The sequence below is a fragment of the Mauremys mutica genome, chromosome 11 (assembly GCF_020497125.1).
Source record: "Mauremys mutica isolate MM-2020 ecotype Southern chromosome 11, ASM2049712v1, whole genome shotgun sequence".
Taxonomy (NCBI): Eukaryota; Metazoa; Chordata; order Testudines; family Geoemydidae; genus Mauremys; species Mauremys mutica.
In genome coordinates, this window is record NC_059082.1 from 27,176,693 (window position 1) to 27,194,796 (window position 18,104).

Genomic DNA, 18,104 nt, shown 5'->3' on the forward strand with positions numbered 1-18,104 from the left:
TTAATCAGAAACACCTTTCCTGTGGACAAGTCCTAGGCTAACAGTGTTTGCTAGTATTGTAAATGTGTCAAATACACAATGAAGAAGTATATTAGCAAAACACATCTCAACAAAAATCAGAACCTTTCTTCCTCTGTTTATAGTGGATTTAATTGTTAGGCCAACTTCTTGAATTCATGGAAGTCTATAGCATAGTGATAGATTCCACTATGCCCAAGTTAATCAAATTGTATATTTGCATTGTCTACTCCTTCATTACATGGGCAGGTAGGTGCACAATAAAAATGGCAGGTGATCAATTGAGCAGGGCCTTAAGCATACCTGTCTTAATTAAACTACATATTGTACAGCACTCTGAGTGACACTGCCCTGGCCAGCCTCAAACCATTTACCTGTTATTTTGTGTGGAAAATTATAGTTTTTGCCTTACCTAGTGCACTGATGGTGATACTAAAGATAAATGTTTTGGTGGCGACAATTCTACTGCATGCTACCAGGTCAGTGTGGTTGCCTGAACCCATTTCTATGTACATCACTGTAGTGATGGGGAGCCCCATGCAGACCAAACTTCCCTTTAATCAGTGCTATACAAACAGAACAAGTTTAGGTACTTTAAAGGGGAAGGAGCCATATGCTGACCCTTCCAATCTGTTATCTTACCTACATTTGTAATCTCTTCTTGTATTTCATCTGGTGCCTAGTGACAGTGCCTGCTTCTCCATGGTGAAGTTCCCTCTCCCTGCTCCCCTGGACCTAGTCTAGGCTGAGCTGGGTTACAAGGAACACACTCCTAAAACTTGTTCACCAAAACACTATCCTCTCCTCCAAATGCCTCTTACAGTAGAAGTTACTTTTATCAGCTGGGAGAAGTAAGCTAATACTACTGAAACCAGTCTGTGCATGCCCCCCCCTTCTTTTTTTTAATTTTTTTTTCTTTAGAACAGTGCCTTCTTTTATAAATGAATCTTTTATCAGCTCTCCCTGTCTCTCCTTTGTTGGCTATTCCTAACTCGCCTCTCACTTTTGACTTTGGATTGTAAACTGGTGGGGCTAAGGCCTGCACTTGATTTGGCTGTTTCTGTACAGTGTTCAGCACATCCTTTTAGGCACTTAATCTACAACCAGTGCACTGTGGAGGGACAGTGCAGTACTTCCCTCTAACCCAGTTGTGGGCAACCTGTGGCTAAGCTGATTGCAGGCCATGAGATGTTTTGCTGACAGTGACTGTCCGCAGGCACTACCCCCACACAGTTCCCAGTGGCCATGGTTTGCTGTTCCTAGCCCATGTGAGCTGTGGGAAGCAGGGGCTAGCACAGCCCTGCAGCCTGCTGCTTCCTGCAGCTCCTATTGGCCAGGAATGGTGAACTATGGCCACTGGGATCTGGGGGGGGTTAGGGGGGGGGAAGAGAGAAGAGTGCCTGCAGATGGTCAGTCAGTAACCTGGCTTGCGGCTCGCAATCAGATTACCTTGATGGGCTGAATGCGGCTCGCCGGTTCCCACCACTGCTCTAACCACTCATCCATGGGCTAAGAGGAACATTCAGTATATCTGTCTTTAGAGGAAAGAGCCTTTTTATATAGTTATAGACCCTACTGCTTCCTTCTCTGGAATGCTGGGAGCTTAGTTATCCATTCTGAAAAGAGAATTCTAGGTACTCATGCAAGCAAAACAGACATTACAAATTTAACAAACCAACTCAGCTCATTGGTTCTTGTATTTTATTGAGGGAGTGTCAGGAGAAAAAGATGGATGCTGATGCTATCTACATGGTAAGCAACAGTCATTTTAAACGGTGGGGGAGGCAACTGGGCTTAAAAGCATTAACACTGGTTTTATCATTAAAAGAATAGTGCATATTTGGAAGTACCTGGCACAAAACTTCTAATAAAACTACCTTATGAATAAGTACAGTGAATACTACATTGTACATTCATACATTTCTACTATATTAGAGTTTTATATACAGTATATGATCTGCTCCTATACATGTACAGCTCAGGGGAAAGAGTTGCTTCCTGTAACAGGTAGAGCATTAAACATAAATCCAACATGGGCCAGCCATATTCTACTATAAATCATGGAGAAGGCAGCAGTGTAGAGCAGATGGGGGTTTTTTTTGGCGGTGCCTTTTAGAATCCCTAAACTTTACTGGCAAGCAATAACTCAGCTCCATTACACATCTGTACAGAACTATTTAAATATACCTTCCCCAATTCTAAATCAGTGTGACATGTAGCAGCATTCTTACCATAGTCCCCAGAGTGAGCTGCATCAGAGGAAATGTGCATATAAGGCCATCTTCATTATATATATACATATATATGTATAAAAACTAAAGGCACTTGTTAAATACAACCTTTCCAAAGTCCCTGGCCCCAGATTGCAAAGCACTGTGCAGTTTCAGGAAAACTATAAGGACTAAACACCTTCATTCACTCCGTACTAGAAACAGGTTTAAATATAATAAATAATTCATTTTTCACTACTTCCATACGTGTATCTGAGGCATGGATTTGCACATTTGCTTTATGGCCAGTAAACAGTGACTTTTTTTCTTGCTTGTATACAACTTCACTGGTGAAGATGCTGCTAAGAATTAGAGCCTCTGAGACCTGCCATTTGTCCTCATGCGAGAGAGGGAGGGGAAAGCATCTTATTTTTCAATTATTGGTAGTGTCATGCTATCCTTCATTTAACAAAACCATCTTAGTATTTTGTTATATCTTGGTCACATAGTTGTTGGGGAACAGTCCTTGCTTCCCTCGTAATCTGCCTGTCCACCAGCCTGAGGGATCTGTTACAAGAAGAGCAGAATGAGCAGTGAGGTGTTAGAAATCCTTATTTCGTATTCAGTCCCTCCTTTTTTAGCCGCCTTTTAATTTTGTGCAGACTGGCAAAACCCTTCCACAGCTACTCCTTAGAGCCCAAATACAAAGGGCTCTGAGAGTCTGGATTGGCTAACCTGGACACACTGCAAGGCCTTAGCTATTCACTTGGGGGGGAGGAGGGGATTGGTGTTGGAACTGCATCATTAATTGCTTTTCAGCTGATGTGCTTTAGCCATTGTCATGGTCTTATGCATGCAACCAGAGGCAATGGTGGAGCACTTGATTTTGAACTCCACAGTGGGGAATAAATATTCATTATCTTCAACTGAGCAAGCTAGGGCGGGCACAATACAGGTGTGAAGGCTCCTCTTTATCCTGCCTGTCCCAAAAGCAGGCCTTCTACTGCTTCAAGAAATGCAGGAGTCATTCTCCAGGAAAATGTCCAGGCAGTTAGCTGTAAAACCCCCACATTAACAATGACAGTGTACCATGGGGATTGTGGAGCAATTTGTGAACAAAGGACATTTAAAACAAACAAAAAACCCTACCAACTTCTTTACTTACCTTCTTTGATTATATCAATTATGTCATTGGCATTAAAACTAAGTTCATCTGTGTCCTGAGCATCATATGCATACAGTGCCCGGCACTGCGGTACCTGAGGCTTGGGTTTTGGCTGTGGTTTAGGTCTCCCTCCAGCTGGTGGGGGCCGGTTTGTTGTCTGCCTGCGAACACTGGGGGGAAGAGAGAGAAGAGTAATTGACAGGGCAAATACTCCAAGACCATAACTATGAATATAAACTCAACCAACGCCACTGCACTTTGCTCCATTACATCACCAGCTCAGCCAATGGAAAAGCACTCCCTGGATTTGAAGGCCACGCCCCCACCCACTTAGATTCCTCTGTAAATATAGATGAAAGACTTGTTAGGTCATTGGCGCATCCATGTGCATGGAGCAGGCTATAGTCTTTTCTGCCCCCACGAGGTCTCAGAGGGGCTGTAGTGGACATTACATTACCATCTTCTGTGACAAACTCTAGACAAAGAGGTAGGAGATAGGTGTTTAGAGAACTGCAATCTGCAGAGTAACCTGATCATGTGATTCTGTGCTGCTTTACCTACATTAGTAAACTTTGCCTTGAGACTGCGATTGCCCAAATCAGCTCTTCTAGAGCCTCTTATGTAGCACTTGTAATAAAAGAACACGTCACAGAGGGCTCATCATTTGCCTTTCCCTGCCCCCAAACACACAAAATACATGTAAAGCTTAAGCTGCTGGGTGCCCTTTGCCAAAGATTCTTCCTCTGGTATGAAACCCCTTCCTTGCTCACACACTGGCAGCTGTGCCAATGCTATGATTAGGAGGACAGTGATACTGCGCCTGCACTTGCATCAGCTCGGCGGGGGGGGGAATGTCTATAGCTTTGATTTGTGCTCAAATGTAAAACAGTGGGTGATGTGGTATGACCTTACCGGAGTGGCTACAAGCCCACCAGATATCCAAGGCAAAGTGCAAGGGGAGGAGGAGAAGTGAGAGGAAAGGAAAGGCACAGGCAGGAAATTGTGGACGAGCGCATATATATTGTGTGGAGTGTCAGAACCACAAAAAGCCTCTGCAGTGCACTAATGCAAAGAGTGCACTGCTAGGTGAGGTGGCTGAGTTGTGCCAGGGCAGTGTCATGCCAGGCTTATATTGTGCAGCTCTTGTTTGCTTGAGAAGAGCTGCGTTTCTTAAGAGATCTATCGGTAGGGGTGTGGCCCTAAAATATGCTAGTAAGCGGTTGCGCTTTAAAACTTTGTAATGTGCTGTATGGGATGAAAGGTATGTGGGCACGTTAAAATCTTGAAGCTTTAACAATGGCCAGAAAGAGTTTTTCCTAATGTGTCTATCCGCTAAGGGGATCTGCTATTGGTCTGGAATGTTTGTATTTGCTCAGATTACTGTTTGCTCTGGACAGATGATGACAGGCCCTGGGCCTCAGGGCAGAACAGTCACTAGGCCCCCCCAGAAAGGGATGGCTGAGGTTTACGACACTACTTTTTATCCTATTGATAACACATTAGAACCCAATCTACGTAAGTTGTGGAGTTGCTTGATGTAGTTAACTTTTTTTTTCTAGTTACAGCACCAGTATTAAACAAATTGTGAGCCTAAATATAAGATGTAGAATTTGTTATTTTGAATTATATATTTAAATTAAATACATTATGGAATGAAATTGGAGAGAGTCCAGCGGAGGGCAATGAATATGATTAGAGGGCTGGGGCCCATGACTTATGAGGAGAGGCTGAAGGAACTGGGCTTATTTAGTCAGCCATAAGAGAAGAATGAGGGGGGATTTGATAGCAGCCTTCAACTACCTGTATGAAATCAATTCCTTATAGGATATGAAGGATCGCATCTAATACATATGCTGTGGAAGAGGAAGTTGAAATAAAACATACAACACAAATTTTCATTGCTAGTTAAAATATTGGACTTTATCTGATCTTGAGAGGAAAAGTCACTTGTATGCATGTGCTGAATGTGGGGCTTTGTATCTTTGGCCAAAGATCAATCTTAGTGATATACTGAACTGCCTGAAAACATCATAGCCAAAGATGCCTTCCTGAATATTGCTAGATTTTTTTAAAGATACAAATATGTGAAATGACAATGGCATTCACTGAAGTGTGTGTGTGTGGGCCTGTGCTGCTGGGCATGCTCCTCTGGCATGGCCAGGGCTTCCACATACCCACCCAGCTGCCTTCACCGCCACCGCTAGCACCCGACTCGTGCCTAGGAGCCCTGCGGCCTGCCTGGGTGATTTAAAAGGGCTTGGAGCTCCTGGCCGCTGCTGCCGCTACTTCAGCAGTGGCTGGGCCCTTTTAAATCACCCAGGCCCCTGGGCAATTGCCCCTTTTGTCCCCCTGTTGGTGGGCCTGGATGATGCCGTAGGAAGCATTTGGAGCAAATTACTAACAATCATTCACACTCTTGGGTTCACAGCTGCGAATTCAGAGGAGGCTTCCCTGAGCTATGAGATTTTGGTTGCAGGCAGGGAGTTAGGAGGCCAGTAGGCCAGTTCTGTAGAATAAATGGATGTATACCTTAAATTGCCAGCAACAGCTCCTAAAAATTAAAGATGTGATAAAAGTGGAACTCCACCCCCCACCTACCCCTCCGCCACCTGCCTTTGGTGGTTCAGATAAAATGAAACCTGATTTTGAAACCCCCCCACAAAGAAAGAAGGAAAAAAAAAAAAAAGCAAGCAACCTACCACTACCCACAAAATGCCATATGTTGGGTGAGGCTTTGAAAAACCGAATCCATACCGTGCTGGCTTGTCCCTTGCCTGCTAGGAACAGAAACTGCATCTCTTCCTCAGGAATATATTATTTGTGATGAAGAACAACCCTCCACGAACCTATGCCAGTGACTAACTTAACTTGCTGTAAAGGAGCAGTTGGATTTCAAAAAAAGTTACTGAATAGGACAATGTTCAGGAAGAGATCCCTGTAGCCTGACTCCTCTCTCTGAGGGCCTTTCCCTTGTACTTATTACTGTGAGATAAAGAGCTAAAATACCACTTATTGGTCAGCTTTTTCCTTATATGCAGTGGTGTTGTAGGTGTGTTGGTCCCGAGATATTAGAGAAACAAGGTGGGAAAGGTAATATCTTTTACTGGACCAACTTCTAGTTGTGAGAGAAACACGCTTTCAAGCTTACACGGGGCTATTTCAGTCTGCAAGGTTTTTTTCCTTGGATTTTATATTTACTATCTCTCTGGTCAGCCAGTGAAAGGAGAGGATTCACAAGCTGCTCTCCTGTGGATGAACTCTTGCAGTTGCTATTAACATTAGTGAGGAGACACAATAAGTGTACTGAGGATTGAATTTGTTAGTCAAGGATAAAAATGAAAAAACAAACACTTAGGTGCTTTTATTTCTGTGGCGTTTTTTCATTTTACATGGACACCTGTACAGAATAAAGGTCTCCTGGGAGCTAACACTTAAATAAAATTGCACCAGAAGGACTTTCATTTTCCCCCTGAACTTTTGCTTTTACTTCTGAGACCAGGCAGGAAACCAGGCACGTTAACATTGGAAATGAATGGTAGTTCTGTAGTTAGCCCGTGTGTAGGTGTAATGTATGTAAATGTGTTCCTCTGTGGATGGAATATACGGTGTGTGGCCCAATAAGCAAAACAGAGGGAAGCAATGAGGTCTGGATTCCAATGGGCAGGAGAACTGATGAAAGCACCAACAGGGGACTGTTAGCTGCACCCGTTGTGAGAGACAGCTGCAGACGTTTCAGAATAACTCTCCTTTGTGGCAAAGCCAAGAGTCCATTACAATGGCAGGTAACAAAGAGTTTTTTCCATATTGCTACTGAGCTGTGCAGGCATTGCATCAACCCTGAATGGACCTGTGAGGCCTTCAGATTCTGCAAGCACTACACCGGCCCCACAAAAATCCCAAATGCCCCGGGACAGATGGCAACCTCACTTGAGGGACAGCAATAGCTATGTAGGCACCTGGTGGCTGGTCTTCGGGTGTTACTTCTAGCTGTTCAGGCAATCACAGGGGTAGGACTGTGCTAATGAGAGAGCGTGAGGAGGTGGACACTTCTGATTGGCAGAAGAGAGAATAGGAATTCAGAGACTTGATAGCAAGAGAGAAACCACTTGGATCCAAATGCCTGAGAGAGGCCTTCTGGCTGGGAAAGCATTATCTAAAGTTGTATCTGCTTTAACCCTCCAGAAAATTAACCTTATAATAGCCAGAAGATTAGTCGGTGCATAGCAGGAGATCCAAGTAGCCTATTGCAACTGAAGAATTAAACTTCAACATGACCATTCATACCCAATTCCCTGGAATCACACAATGAGAACAGGTCTCAACACATGCTCCAGGAAAATAAGCAGGAAACACTGGATGATATAAAAGCCATAGTGCTTTGGAAGCCTTTCCATAGAGCGACTGTTTCTGTTACAGGTAGCACGTTTTCTAGGCCAGCAATGCTTTGCATTGCTGGGTTTGAAAGCTTTGGCTCCAAACTCAGGCAAATCTCCCTCTTCAGCCCTGGGGATGCCTAAATACGCCTTTGTGTATGCATTTCCCAGGGAGCTCATGCAATTTCCAAGCAATGGAAGGGGTCTGAGGCAGGTCCCATTTCTACAAGGAGACAGCCCCGCTGGAAGGAATGATTGGGAAGACAACACTTCAAGGAAAGCCTCTGGGATTCCCCTTTCTTTACCTCCCTCTCATAGATTTTCCTGTGGGAGGAAGCAAGCAGCCCAATTCACGTTTCCAAATACAGGTAGGACACCAGCCACTTTGGATGCAATTCTGATTAGACATTTGGACAGTGTGTTTGACTTAATGAGTAGTTCTGAGAGATGAGTTGTAGGGACTGGAATATTTTCCTTCACTTTGCAAGAGAAACAAATCTGAATTCTTTTCATTTTTACAAAAATAACAATAAACCAAGCCAATGAAAAAAGCATATTGTATGATTGATTGAGCCAATACTCCAGTTTTCATTAAAACAATTTTTACATCAAAAACAAGCTGTAAAAATATTAACCGGCAACATAGAGCTAACCATGTCATCCTAAGGATGCCACAGTATGTGAAAGGCTGGCCTGGAAACCAGCAGATGGGGCTGCTTGTCATATAAGACTTATTCTTCTCTAGCATGGGGAACACACTGGATGGACTTTTCTAGTGACTTGCAACATAGATTATAACTAGATTGCACATTGACTGGTCCTGATCAGGGATTAAATTGTCAGACAATGGCAAGAATTCAACTCCATTGTTTGAGCAGGGCCTAATTGTGTGTTGCAGCTCCAGGAGTTACAGCCCAAGGATTGTATGCAGCAGTCCTTTGCTGTGCCTGTACTGCAGAAACTACCCTCCACCCCCTGCATACCATTAGAACGTTCATGAACAGCATTGCAGGATGTGTACAGGCGAAAGGTGCAGAGCAGTATTCTTCCCTATGAGATTAGGTTATAAAATGTGATCTGGAAAGGTATACTGCTCAGTAAGTCATTGTGAGGTAGTTATGTTGTACTGGGGGTAGGTGTCGTAAAATTTGCTCTCCTGCTGATTGCTTGCTCAGAATATAGTACTTTTTATAAAGACTGAAACTAATCAAGTCTTCTCAGGTTGCCTCACTGCACTGGGAATCCCTTCTCTCTCTGAAGCCTCTGCTTTCTATAGACCACTGCATATTTCCTCTGGTTTTAAGCCCATCCAAACCCTTCTTCAGGTTAAAAAGATATAAAAATCAAATTACTGGTTACTCAACTGAAGCTATCTTCATCTTCAGCAGTTTCCTCAGGTGACACTTGAGATCACGCCCCACCAATTGGGCAAAATACTGGACTCCAAACTATTCTAAATCTTACAGAAATGCTAGCACTAACTAGTTTTATCCAGCAATCTTACTATCCCATTACACGCTTGTTTGTGCTGGAGCAACACTGTTCTGTTGGGTCCACCCAAAATGTTTAGAAATCACACAGTCCGTCATTTGGACTTTTGGTTTATTTCCATACCTTAAAACAACATTACCAGACCTTTGTGCCTGTGGATGTGCACCCGTCCTCCCTTTATAACTACCAGATGATTATTGCAGTGCTGTTTACTCTCATTCTGCTCTGGTTCAGCTTGCCAAAATTATTACCAGCCCACCCCCAAAGAATCAAATCATGCAGTCATGCCATGCTCTTGCAAAGACCTCCACTCGCTTCCTACTTCTGGAAAACTGTTTACACAAACCTCCAGAGCTCACTCTGGTGAAGCCTCTGCAATAATTACTGGACTTCTTAACCCCTTCAAGGTCTGAGCACACTTTACCCTCACCAACAGTACACTGCTTCTTCCAGGCATTCTCCCCTCCCCCTTCATGTGAAATTCCATATCAGCCTGCCTTTCACAAGAGACCAACAAGAAGAGATATATGGCTGCTCCCTACATACTCTGGATGCAATTACCGCCGTATCTGCTTGTGGTTTTCCTACCCATGAGTCCACGCAGTTTTCAGAGCAAACTAGAAAAACATTTCATAAGTTGGAGATGGTGGTTTTTTTTTTAAAAAGTCTGCCCCCCCCACCCCAATTGGGAAGGCAAAGGGGATATTTCTGTGTTAGAAAAGTCAAATAATAAAAATAAAGCTTTGATATCAAATCTAAACATCCCTGGACTCTTGGGCAATACATATAAAAGCAAATGGACTATTTCATTCCATGCCCCGGCCTTAGGAATTCACTCCCTGGTGTGGCGAGACTGAATTCTTCATCCAGCTACCTCAAGACTAAACCTACAATACTACTTTTCAATGCATGTAAAGCTCCACAAAATGGTTATATTCTGAGGGCTACCTTGTATCTGTTTACAAGTCAGCTTCACTAGATGAAAATGTCATTGACACAGTTACCCCAGGAGTATTACTATGAGGCTCACTCTAGTTTTGCTGTTAAATGGACACCTTTAATATTGATATAATATGGTAGCAACTAGAGACCGCAGTCATAGATGATCAGAGCTCTGTTGTGCTAGGCAATAGACAGACACATCACAAAGAGATGGATGGACACTATGCTATATCGCACATGCATTTCATACATCTTAACTATTAACTAAATTTCAAAGATAAGTGTTTATTATTTAACTCACATTATCCCATTTGACGCAGCCTGTCCAGGACGAATACTACAGAGGAACAGATTTAACCAAGAATAAATTGACATGCAGTGGTGAGGATCCTTACACAAATTAACACAGGAAAACGTAAGGTGTTAGTGAACAAAGAATGCTGATGTTATTACTATGCATTCTGGAGTTTACTTGAGTTGACATGATGTCAAATTAAGGAGTAGTGTCTATCAGTTGTTTCTTAGGTGTTGGTCATAAAACATCATGCAAAGCAAAAGAAAGCTCTAATGCTGTAGGAGAGAGTTCAATATTAAAGGGTTTTTTGGGGGGACAGGGCAGGTAAGAACCCATTGTGCAGAAAAGGTGCACAGAAGGGAAAATGTGTTGAACATTAGTGGAGCAGGAAGCTAGAATAGATGATCTCATCTAATCTACAGAGACATATGAATACATATTCCATTTGCTTGTAGGTCCAGAAATCCCCTGCTTGGCACTGCAGAACAACAATCTCCAGTGCAGTGGAATTCAATTGAACTTCTCTTGGCATAGAAAGTCCATCGGCTCTATGTACGTTTACAGTTTTTGATGCATCATGTAATAAAATTACCTCTCTCGTATATGGTGAGGATTAATTATTTTGTAAACTGCCTGGACAAAGAAAAGAGCTATACAAAGTACTGTGCTATGTATTACATAGGGCAAACAGAACTGCATTGAACCGACAAAGAGGGGTGGCTAGCCAGCACCTAAAGACCATCTTAAACTGGAGGGACTAAAGCAGGTCACCTGGACCTCCTCTGAAAACTTCTCTGTCCTGCGTGCTATGGCTGCGTATCTATAAGGCTGAAGTGCACCAGATGGGTGACTGAGCTGCTCCACCACGACATGGGTCAAATGAGGGGTGACTCTAAGGATATGTCTACACAGCAACTAGACTCTTGCGGCTGGCCCATGGCAGCCAACTCAGGCTCGTGGGGCTCTGGCTGCAGGGTTGCTGTGTAGACTTCTGGTCTCAGACTGCATCCTGAGCTCTGGGACCCTCCAACCTTGCAGTGGTGGGAAGAAGTGAGTTGCCCACCCACCCTCTGATGGGAGGTCCTGGAGAACAGGAGGGGTCAGGATAGAGGCTGGGCAAGAGTTCAACCCAATGCCGGTTCTTCCCCAAGCCATCCCTAGTACAAACTAGACATTTAGCAAAACGATTCCTTGTCGGGCTGAGACCTTGGATAACAAATTACAGCCCAGAGCATAATTGTTATGATTGAGTTTTAAATGTCTATAAATAGAGAGTAGCAATGGAAAGACTGAAGTGACCTTAAATATAGCAGTGTGACTACACCAGCACAGCTGTGATGGGCTGGGGTAGGAAGACTGCTACTAAAGCAGGCCCTTCCGATTTTCTTAGTTTGATAAATTCATACCCCTTTTAGGCAAAATACCTGGTGTGGCAGCGTCTTTGTTTTTACTTTAACCTCTTGTTCTATCTTCAGGGGATGCTTGGGACCCAGCTGCTGGGGTCAGTGAGAGCTCAGACTCTGCAATGAGTCAGTCAGGACAACTGTGCAGCACCTGGCTAATTGCTGCCAGCTGGCCACTTGCTGTGGTGGGCTGGGCTAAATGACCCACCTCACTTAAGAGGAAGACAAGAATCTATTGTCAGGGGTTGGGGGAAAGAGACTCTGTTTGGGGGAGGAGAGTCTGGGAAGAAGGGGTGGGGTGTTGGCGGGATGGAAGGGAATGAATTTTGATGACAATGGTCCCTATTTAAGTGTAAGTCACCCTGTCTACTCTTCCTGTACTAATACAAACTTAAACTAACACAGCACCCATCAGCCAAGGTACCTCAGAGTCAGTTAGTGAGCTACAGCTACATAAAATGTTTGAAAAGCTGCTTTCAATGAGAAAATATCTTTTAATACAATTTGAGCTCAGGCTAACAGACTTGACTCGTTGTTCCCTTACCAAAGTGATAGTCATTGAAGCAACAGACAGCTCCATTCCAAAACAGCAGCTGTCCTGCGCCCTGTCTATTTGTCCTCTACAAGATCCAAGATACCCAACCTCTCCTGTTTGCCGGGTAGGAAGTGATCATGTTGGGATTTCTGGAAAATGGTGGCCTAGATGATTCCGGCTGCTGTCATCCTAAACATGTGGTGCTCCTTTATAATAGCCTCCACTGGAAACCTGAGCAAGCATTTGGCTAGAGTACAGCATGGAGCATTGTAGATTTCTTGCAAGTGCTGTAATTCACAGAAGACATATGCAAGAGTGCTTGTTACAGGTACTGTCGAGACAGACTAAACCAAGTGTGGGCAAACTTTTTGGCCTGAGGGCTACATTGGGATGCCAAAACTGTATGGAGAGCTGGGTAGGGAAGGCCGTGCCTCACCAAACAGCCTGGCCCCTGCCCCCTATCCACTCCCTCCCACTTCCTGCCCCCCTCAGAACCCCCGACCCATCTAACCCCCCTACTCCCTGCCCCCTTACCATGCCGCTCAGAGCACCAGGACTGGCAGCCGCGCCACCCAGCAGGAGCCAGCCATGCAGTCTAGAGCACTGGGACAGACCGGTGGCTCTCACAGCCCTGCTGCTCAGAGCGCTGGTGGCATAGTGGGCTGAGGCTGCGGGGGAGAGGGAACAGCGGGGGTGGGAGGGGAGGGGCCGGGCTCTAGCCTCCCAAGCCGGGGGCTCAAGGGCTGGGCAGGATGGTCCTGCAGGCTGGATGTGACCCATGGGCTGTAGTTTGCTCACCTCTGGGCTAAACCATACTAAGTAGTTGGAAAAAAAAATCACCAGTGTGTGAAGTGCAGCCTGCAGCCAGATGCATCCTGGGACTGCCCCTCATTTTTCATATGGAGATTAGACCCAATGAAATGAAGTCTCATAATGTGATGCTCCAGCTTGATCTGCGATAATCTCTAATACTGTCATTTCTGAGCCACACTTCTATTTATTAAAAAGAATAGGATGCCTACAAAATACTCCATTTTGTACAATTTGTGCTCCTGGAAAGTTGTCAGCATAGCCCTACACTGAGCAAAATTTGCATCCCTGCTCTTCCTCACCCGTTCTAAGGGAACACCATGTCTCACACGGGATCAAAATCAGCATGGAGACTTAAGAATAACAGTCAAAACGCACCCTGGACAATGCCATTTTAAGCAGTGAAGTAACAACACAAACTAACAGTTCAGGAGGAACCCTCCAGACACTAGTGGGCTCTTGAAGAATACTCAAAAATTTATTTTAATAGGCTGCAGCCGACAGAGGGGAACCTGTATCAACTGTCACCGAGCACAATTATTAACACTTCCTGACAGCAGATTTGTTTTGTATTTGCACAAGTCATAACTGCTTTGGTATGTGAATGTACTCTGGGACATCTGGCTCTCAGTCACAGCTATCTCACTATAAGGAATTAGGGAGCTGTGTGCATGGAAATATGCAAAGTGATTATTCATGATCAGATTTGTTTTACAATAATTGAACAGGCAAGAGCCTTTGAATCTGAAAATCAGCAGGCACTAAAATTCCCACTAAAGCAAAGCTCCACTAATGTGCAAAAAAGCAGAGTAGAAAGCTCTCAGTTAGAGGAGAAATTGATTAGTCACTGTAATGAATGACTAAGTATATTGTGTTTAAATATTTATTAAATTGTGATTTTAGTGCTTGGGAAAGGTGCTAAGCTGTTATCCTGGAGACTGAATACTTCTGTTTATCCATATAACAGTGACAATATGGACAGGAGTTGTGCAAGCTTTCCCCACACGACAGCAATGAGGGGAAGCTAAGGTTGAGTGAGCAGTTCAGTCTCCATTGCTGATTTAGCCTTTGGTCACTCTGAACTTCTTCTTTGCCAGCTGTGGTGCTGGTGGTACTGGTGGTAGGAACACCTGTTCATTGGGAAATGCATGGACACCACAGGCCATCTGGCAATGAGTTTGGGCCAACAAATTCATTGTGGTATAATCATTTGCAATTATTTAGAATAGCTTATTCATAATTGAAAACAAAAGAAATCTCTATTACTGATTTCAGCTGATAAACCTCAGCACCACTGTCAAGCAGGAGAAATTTTTTCCTAGTGCATGTAGTTGTCATAGTAACAGATTATAGGAAGACATTACTTTTTTAAGCAAGTGATTCTGAGATATTTCTCTTATTGTTGACACCAAAACATGTAACCTGGACATCACTTCCTGTTACTGCTCTTTGATAATCGAGTCATTTCCATCTCGAGTGTGAGCAAAGGTATTTGGTACCATCTCATCCATACAATGTACAGGTCATCAGTAATCTAGTAAATCCTTGAAGAAATAATCGGCAATGTGTACATCACCAGTTTACACTTCTGAGTCAGTAACATGTTACTTTCCCAGAGTAACTGTAACAACCCTTATTGCATATTTTACTTGAGTATGATCATTATCTACTATATCTAGCTGGGTCCCTTCCTAGATGATTATCTGATACAGTCAGTTTCAATCCAGCACTGAGAACTGCTTCATGTAGGAGATGGGGGCAGGACGTCACGGAGTTGGATATAGCCTCCCCAGTTCTCTGCCTTGTGCAGCTCTAGTCCCGGTGCTGGAATTGAGGCTATTCTAATCTACACCAGCTACCAAAGGTCACTAAGGGACTGTGTGCCAGCTGAGAATTGCTTGACGGCAGTGGTCCTCAACCATACTCCCTGCCCTTCCGGCTATGCCCCCTGTGAAAGGACTAGGAATGGCTGGGTGAGAGCACCCCCTACTGGGAGAATTCTCAGCTGTCCAGATATGGCCAGTATTCCGGCTCTTTACGTTGCACCTCCTGAGTGCAAGGGAGACAAATTGAGATGGAATTTATATGCCCCTAATTTCACCAATAAAATCAACTTCCTGCCATTGAATTATCCTACCATTCTTCCCCCACCAAAAAAAAAAAATCAATCCCATATGGAGTAATCGTGCCTCCAATGAAAATAAGATAGTATTAAGGAGAGAATACTGTCTCGTGGTTGGACAGGGGACTGGGAGTAAGAATTCCTGGGTTCTGACAGTTGTTGGGAGACAGAGGCAGAGTGAGCTATGCTCACTGTTTACCCATCCATAAAATGGGTATGAAAATCCCTCTCTTAGAGGGGAGAGGTGGCTTAATTAAAGTCTGTAAAATGCTTTGAGAGTCTTTAGTAGGTACTGTGCAAGTACATGATCTTAGCATTGGGAATACTGGAACTGGTTCACATTGACTCCACGGTGAGTGGATTATAGGCCTGAGCACGCGATTCTTCTGCATGAGGAAATGCTATGGAAGTCAATGGGACTCCTGAGCGCAGCTTAATGCCATGATTTGGCCATGTGTGCAAACAATATAATTTCACCAGTGACGCATAATTTAAGCCCAGAAATCTCTTTATAAAGATCAGCTCTTCTTCCTTTGAAAGAGTCTCCACATAAAAGCTTACCCAGCAGCCCCTTGGTCAGGCACCCTGAGGAAGTCCAGACTTTCTGGTTGGTGTGAAACCTTGTCTGATCCTGCCGAGAGTTGCTGTGGTAAAGGTGGGCGCACCATAGTAGTTCGCAGGTTTTTCTGACCGGCTCGCTGATTTGCTGGGGTGTGGGGATGTGGCACAAATTGAGGGCTTTTTATCACTCCATTTTGATGGTGACCTAGAAGTATAAACAAGCATGAACCCATGCAGTACAATGGTGGGGATAACAAGCTTTCAAAAAGGTGGCCTCCTTTCTGCAGTGTTCAGCTTTGTCTGCAGTTCAATTGTCAATTGTCACTTGGACTCAACTTTCAAGGAATTTGAAAATTCAAAGCAAAATTCAGCTGAGATCCCCAACTTTTCTCTGTACATAAGCCAGGGTTACTGAAAACTCATCCCAGATTCATGACTTCATGACCCTTGTTTAAGTTTCAGGTATGTGATGAAACTCTAAATGATCACTGGGATTTGCACAGTTCTTGGTTTAGCAAAACCATACATTTTTGGTCTTGGCTGCTTAGCCCTTGTGTTTTAAAACCACCGCATGGGGGTTTAGCCACCTGTGGCTTGCCATTAAAGGCAATGGACTTCCAATGACTTCAGTGGACTTTGGGTCAGGTCCTTGAACTTCCTAAAGTTAAAGGGAGTCAGATGGGGAAAAACCCATAGCGCTCTCTGAACACTGACCTTATTACACCTTACAAAGGTTTTTATTTAAAATAATGTTGATATAAATGTTTGCCTGTTTAACAGAAGCACTAAATGAATAGAAAAGGTGTATTCAGATGCTTTCTGGCTCTCTCGTAGATCAAATAGTGGCTCCTATTTTGAATTTTGCATGTGATAATATGGCTAATGATAAACTTAATTTGACAGAGTTTACTCATGATTACAAGGGACTTTTGGAAATTGGTTACTGCATATGTGTGTAACCTCTCTCAATATTTAACCAGTCACTCACATTTCACTGATGTTGCACTGTACAGCATGAGGCATAAAGTTAAAGGCAGTGCTTTGTCTTATACATATTAGAGACTGTGTTCACCTGCACGGTGCACTGCAGCAGGTGTGCTGCCTTTAACTGTCCTTGAACCACGGTGCAGCACTTCACACGCCCTTCCAGAAACCTGGCCTCTAAAACACACTTTAAAAAAAGCACCTACCAACCTCTGAGCTCATTGCAGAAGTTATTTTCCTGTAACTGGAGGTTCTTCGAGATGTGTGGTCCCTATCTGGATTCCAAATGTGGGTGCATATGGTACGCATGTGCACCCATGTTTGCAATCCATATACGGACCATTACTCGAAGAATCAGAGTTTATGAGCTCAATCCTGCATTCCTTCCATGCCCCAAACTCCCACTAAATTCAATCAAAGCAGGATTGGGCACAATACATGCACCAGCATCCAGTGACCCTCTCCACGCTCCGCCTGCAGTTAAAAGCAGTGGCCAGCTGGACAACTAGCAGCTTACAGCAGATCTAGGACACACTGGCCTACCATTGACATTGCATGACCTTCAGTTCCTGATAGTTCCTCTGATACTGTGGCAGCAGTTTAAGTCCCACCCTTTATTCAGGATCCTATTTTATAAAAAATAAATGCTAGCACCAACATGTGTCAATCTAGATTATTAGACAAAATCTAGTTTTATTTGATCTTTTATGGACATCTCTAGTAAGGTTTATTTTAAAGTAAATGCGTACACAGTAGCGTGTGCATCTGTAGTCCCATTATGATTTTAAAATGGTCATGAATACATTGGAATCTCTCTTATGGGGCCACTCAAGAGGCTGACAAACACAGTCTGCTTTCCCCCACTGTGGGGCAAGAGGGAAGTAGAATTGTACTTTGTGGCTGGGATTTTCATCAGAGCCTAAGGATTTAGGTCCCCAAATCACATGGTGCCTAATTTCCTTTGACAATCCCAGCCAGTCTGTTTGGAATACTCTGGGATGTTCTCTTAAGACAGTAGGTTGCCTAATAAGGGTGGTTTCTTGCACAGGTGGATTGATCAGGAACACACTGCATGAGCAGCAGATAGCTTTCGTATGTTAAATGGCTTTAAAAAAAATCTTTTTTCTTTTTTAAACAAAAAATCTTGAAGTGACCCAGTACAGATCTGGAGGGATGTCAGAGGGCAGCTAGCTCT

At 43.8% G+C, this 18,104-nt stretch overlaps 1 protein-coding gene across 1 annotated transcript in view; it reads right to left on the bottom strand.

The window, feature by feature from the left end:
- Window positions 1–1,713: 1,713 nt before the first annotated feature.
- MYO1E (myosin IE) overlaps window positions 1,714–18,104 on the bottom strand; it is a 104,534-nt gene continuing 88,143 nt past the window's right edge. Inside the window, exons 26-28 of the mRNA XM_044979809.1 lie at window positions 15,926–16,130; window positions 3,394–3,563; window positions 1,714–2,795 (exon numbers count right to left, since the gene is read on the bottom strand). Coding sequence (XP_044835744.1) covers window positions 2,719–2,795; window positions 3,394–3,563; window positions 15,926–16,130 — 452 coding nt within the window. The 3' untranslated portion in view covers window positions 1,714–2,718. The remainder of the gene's footprint in view (window positions 2,796–3,393; window positions 3,564–15,925; window positions 16,131–18,104) is intronic.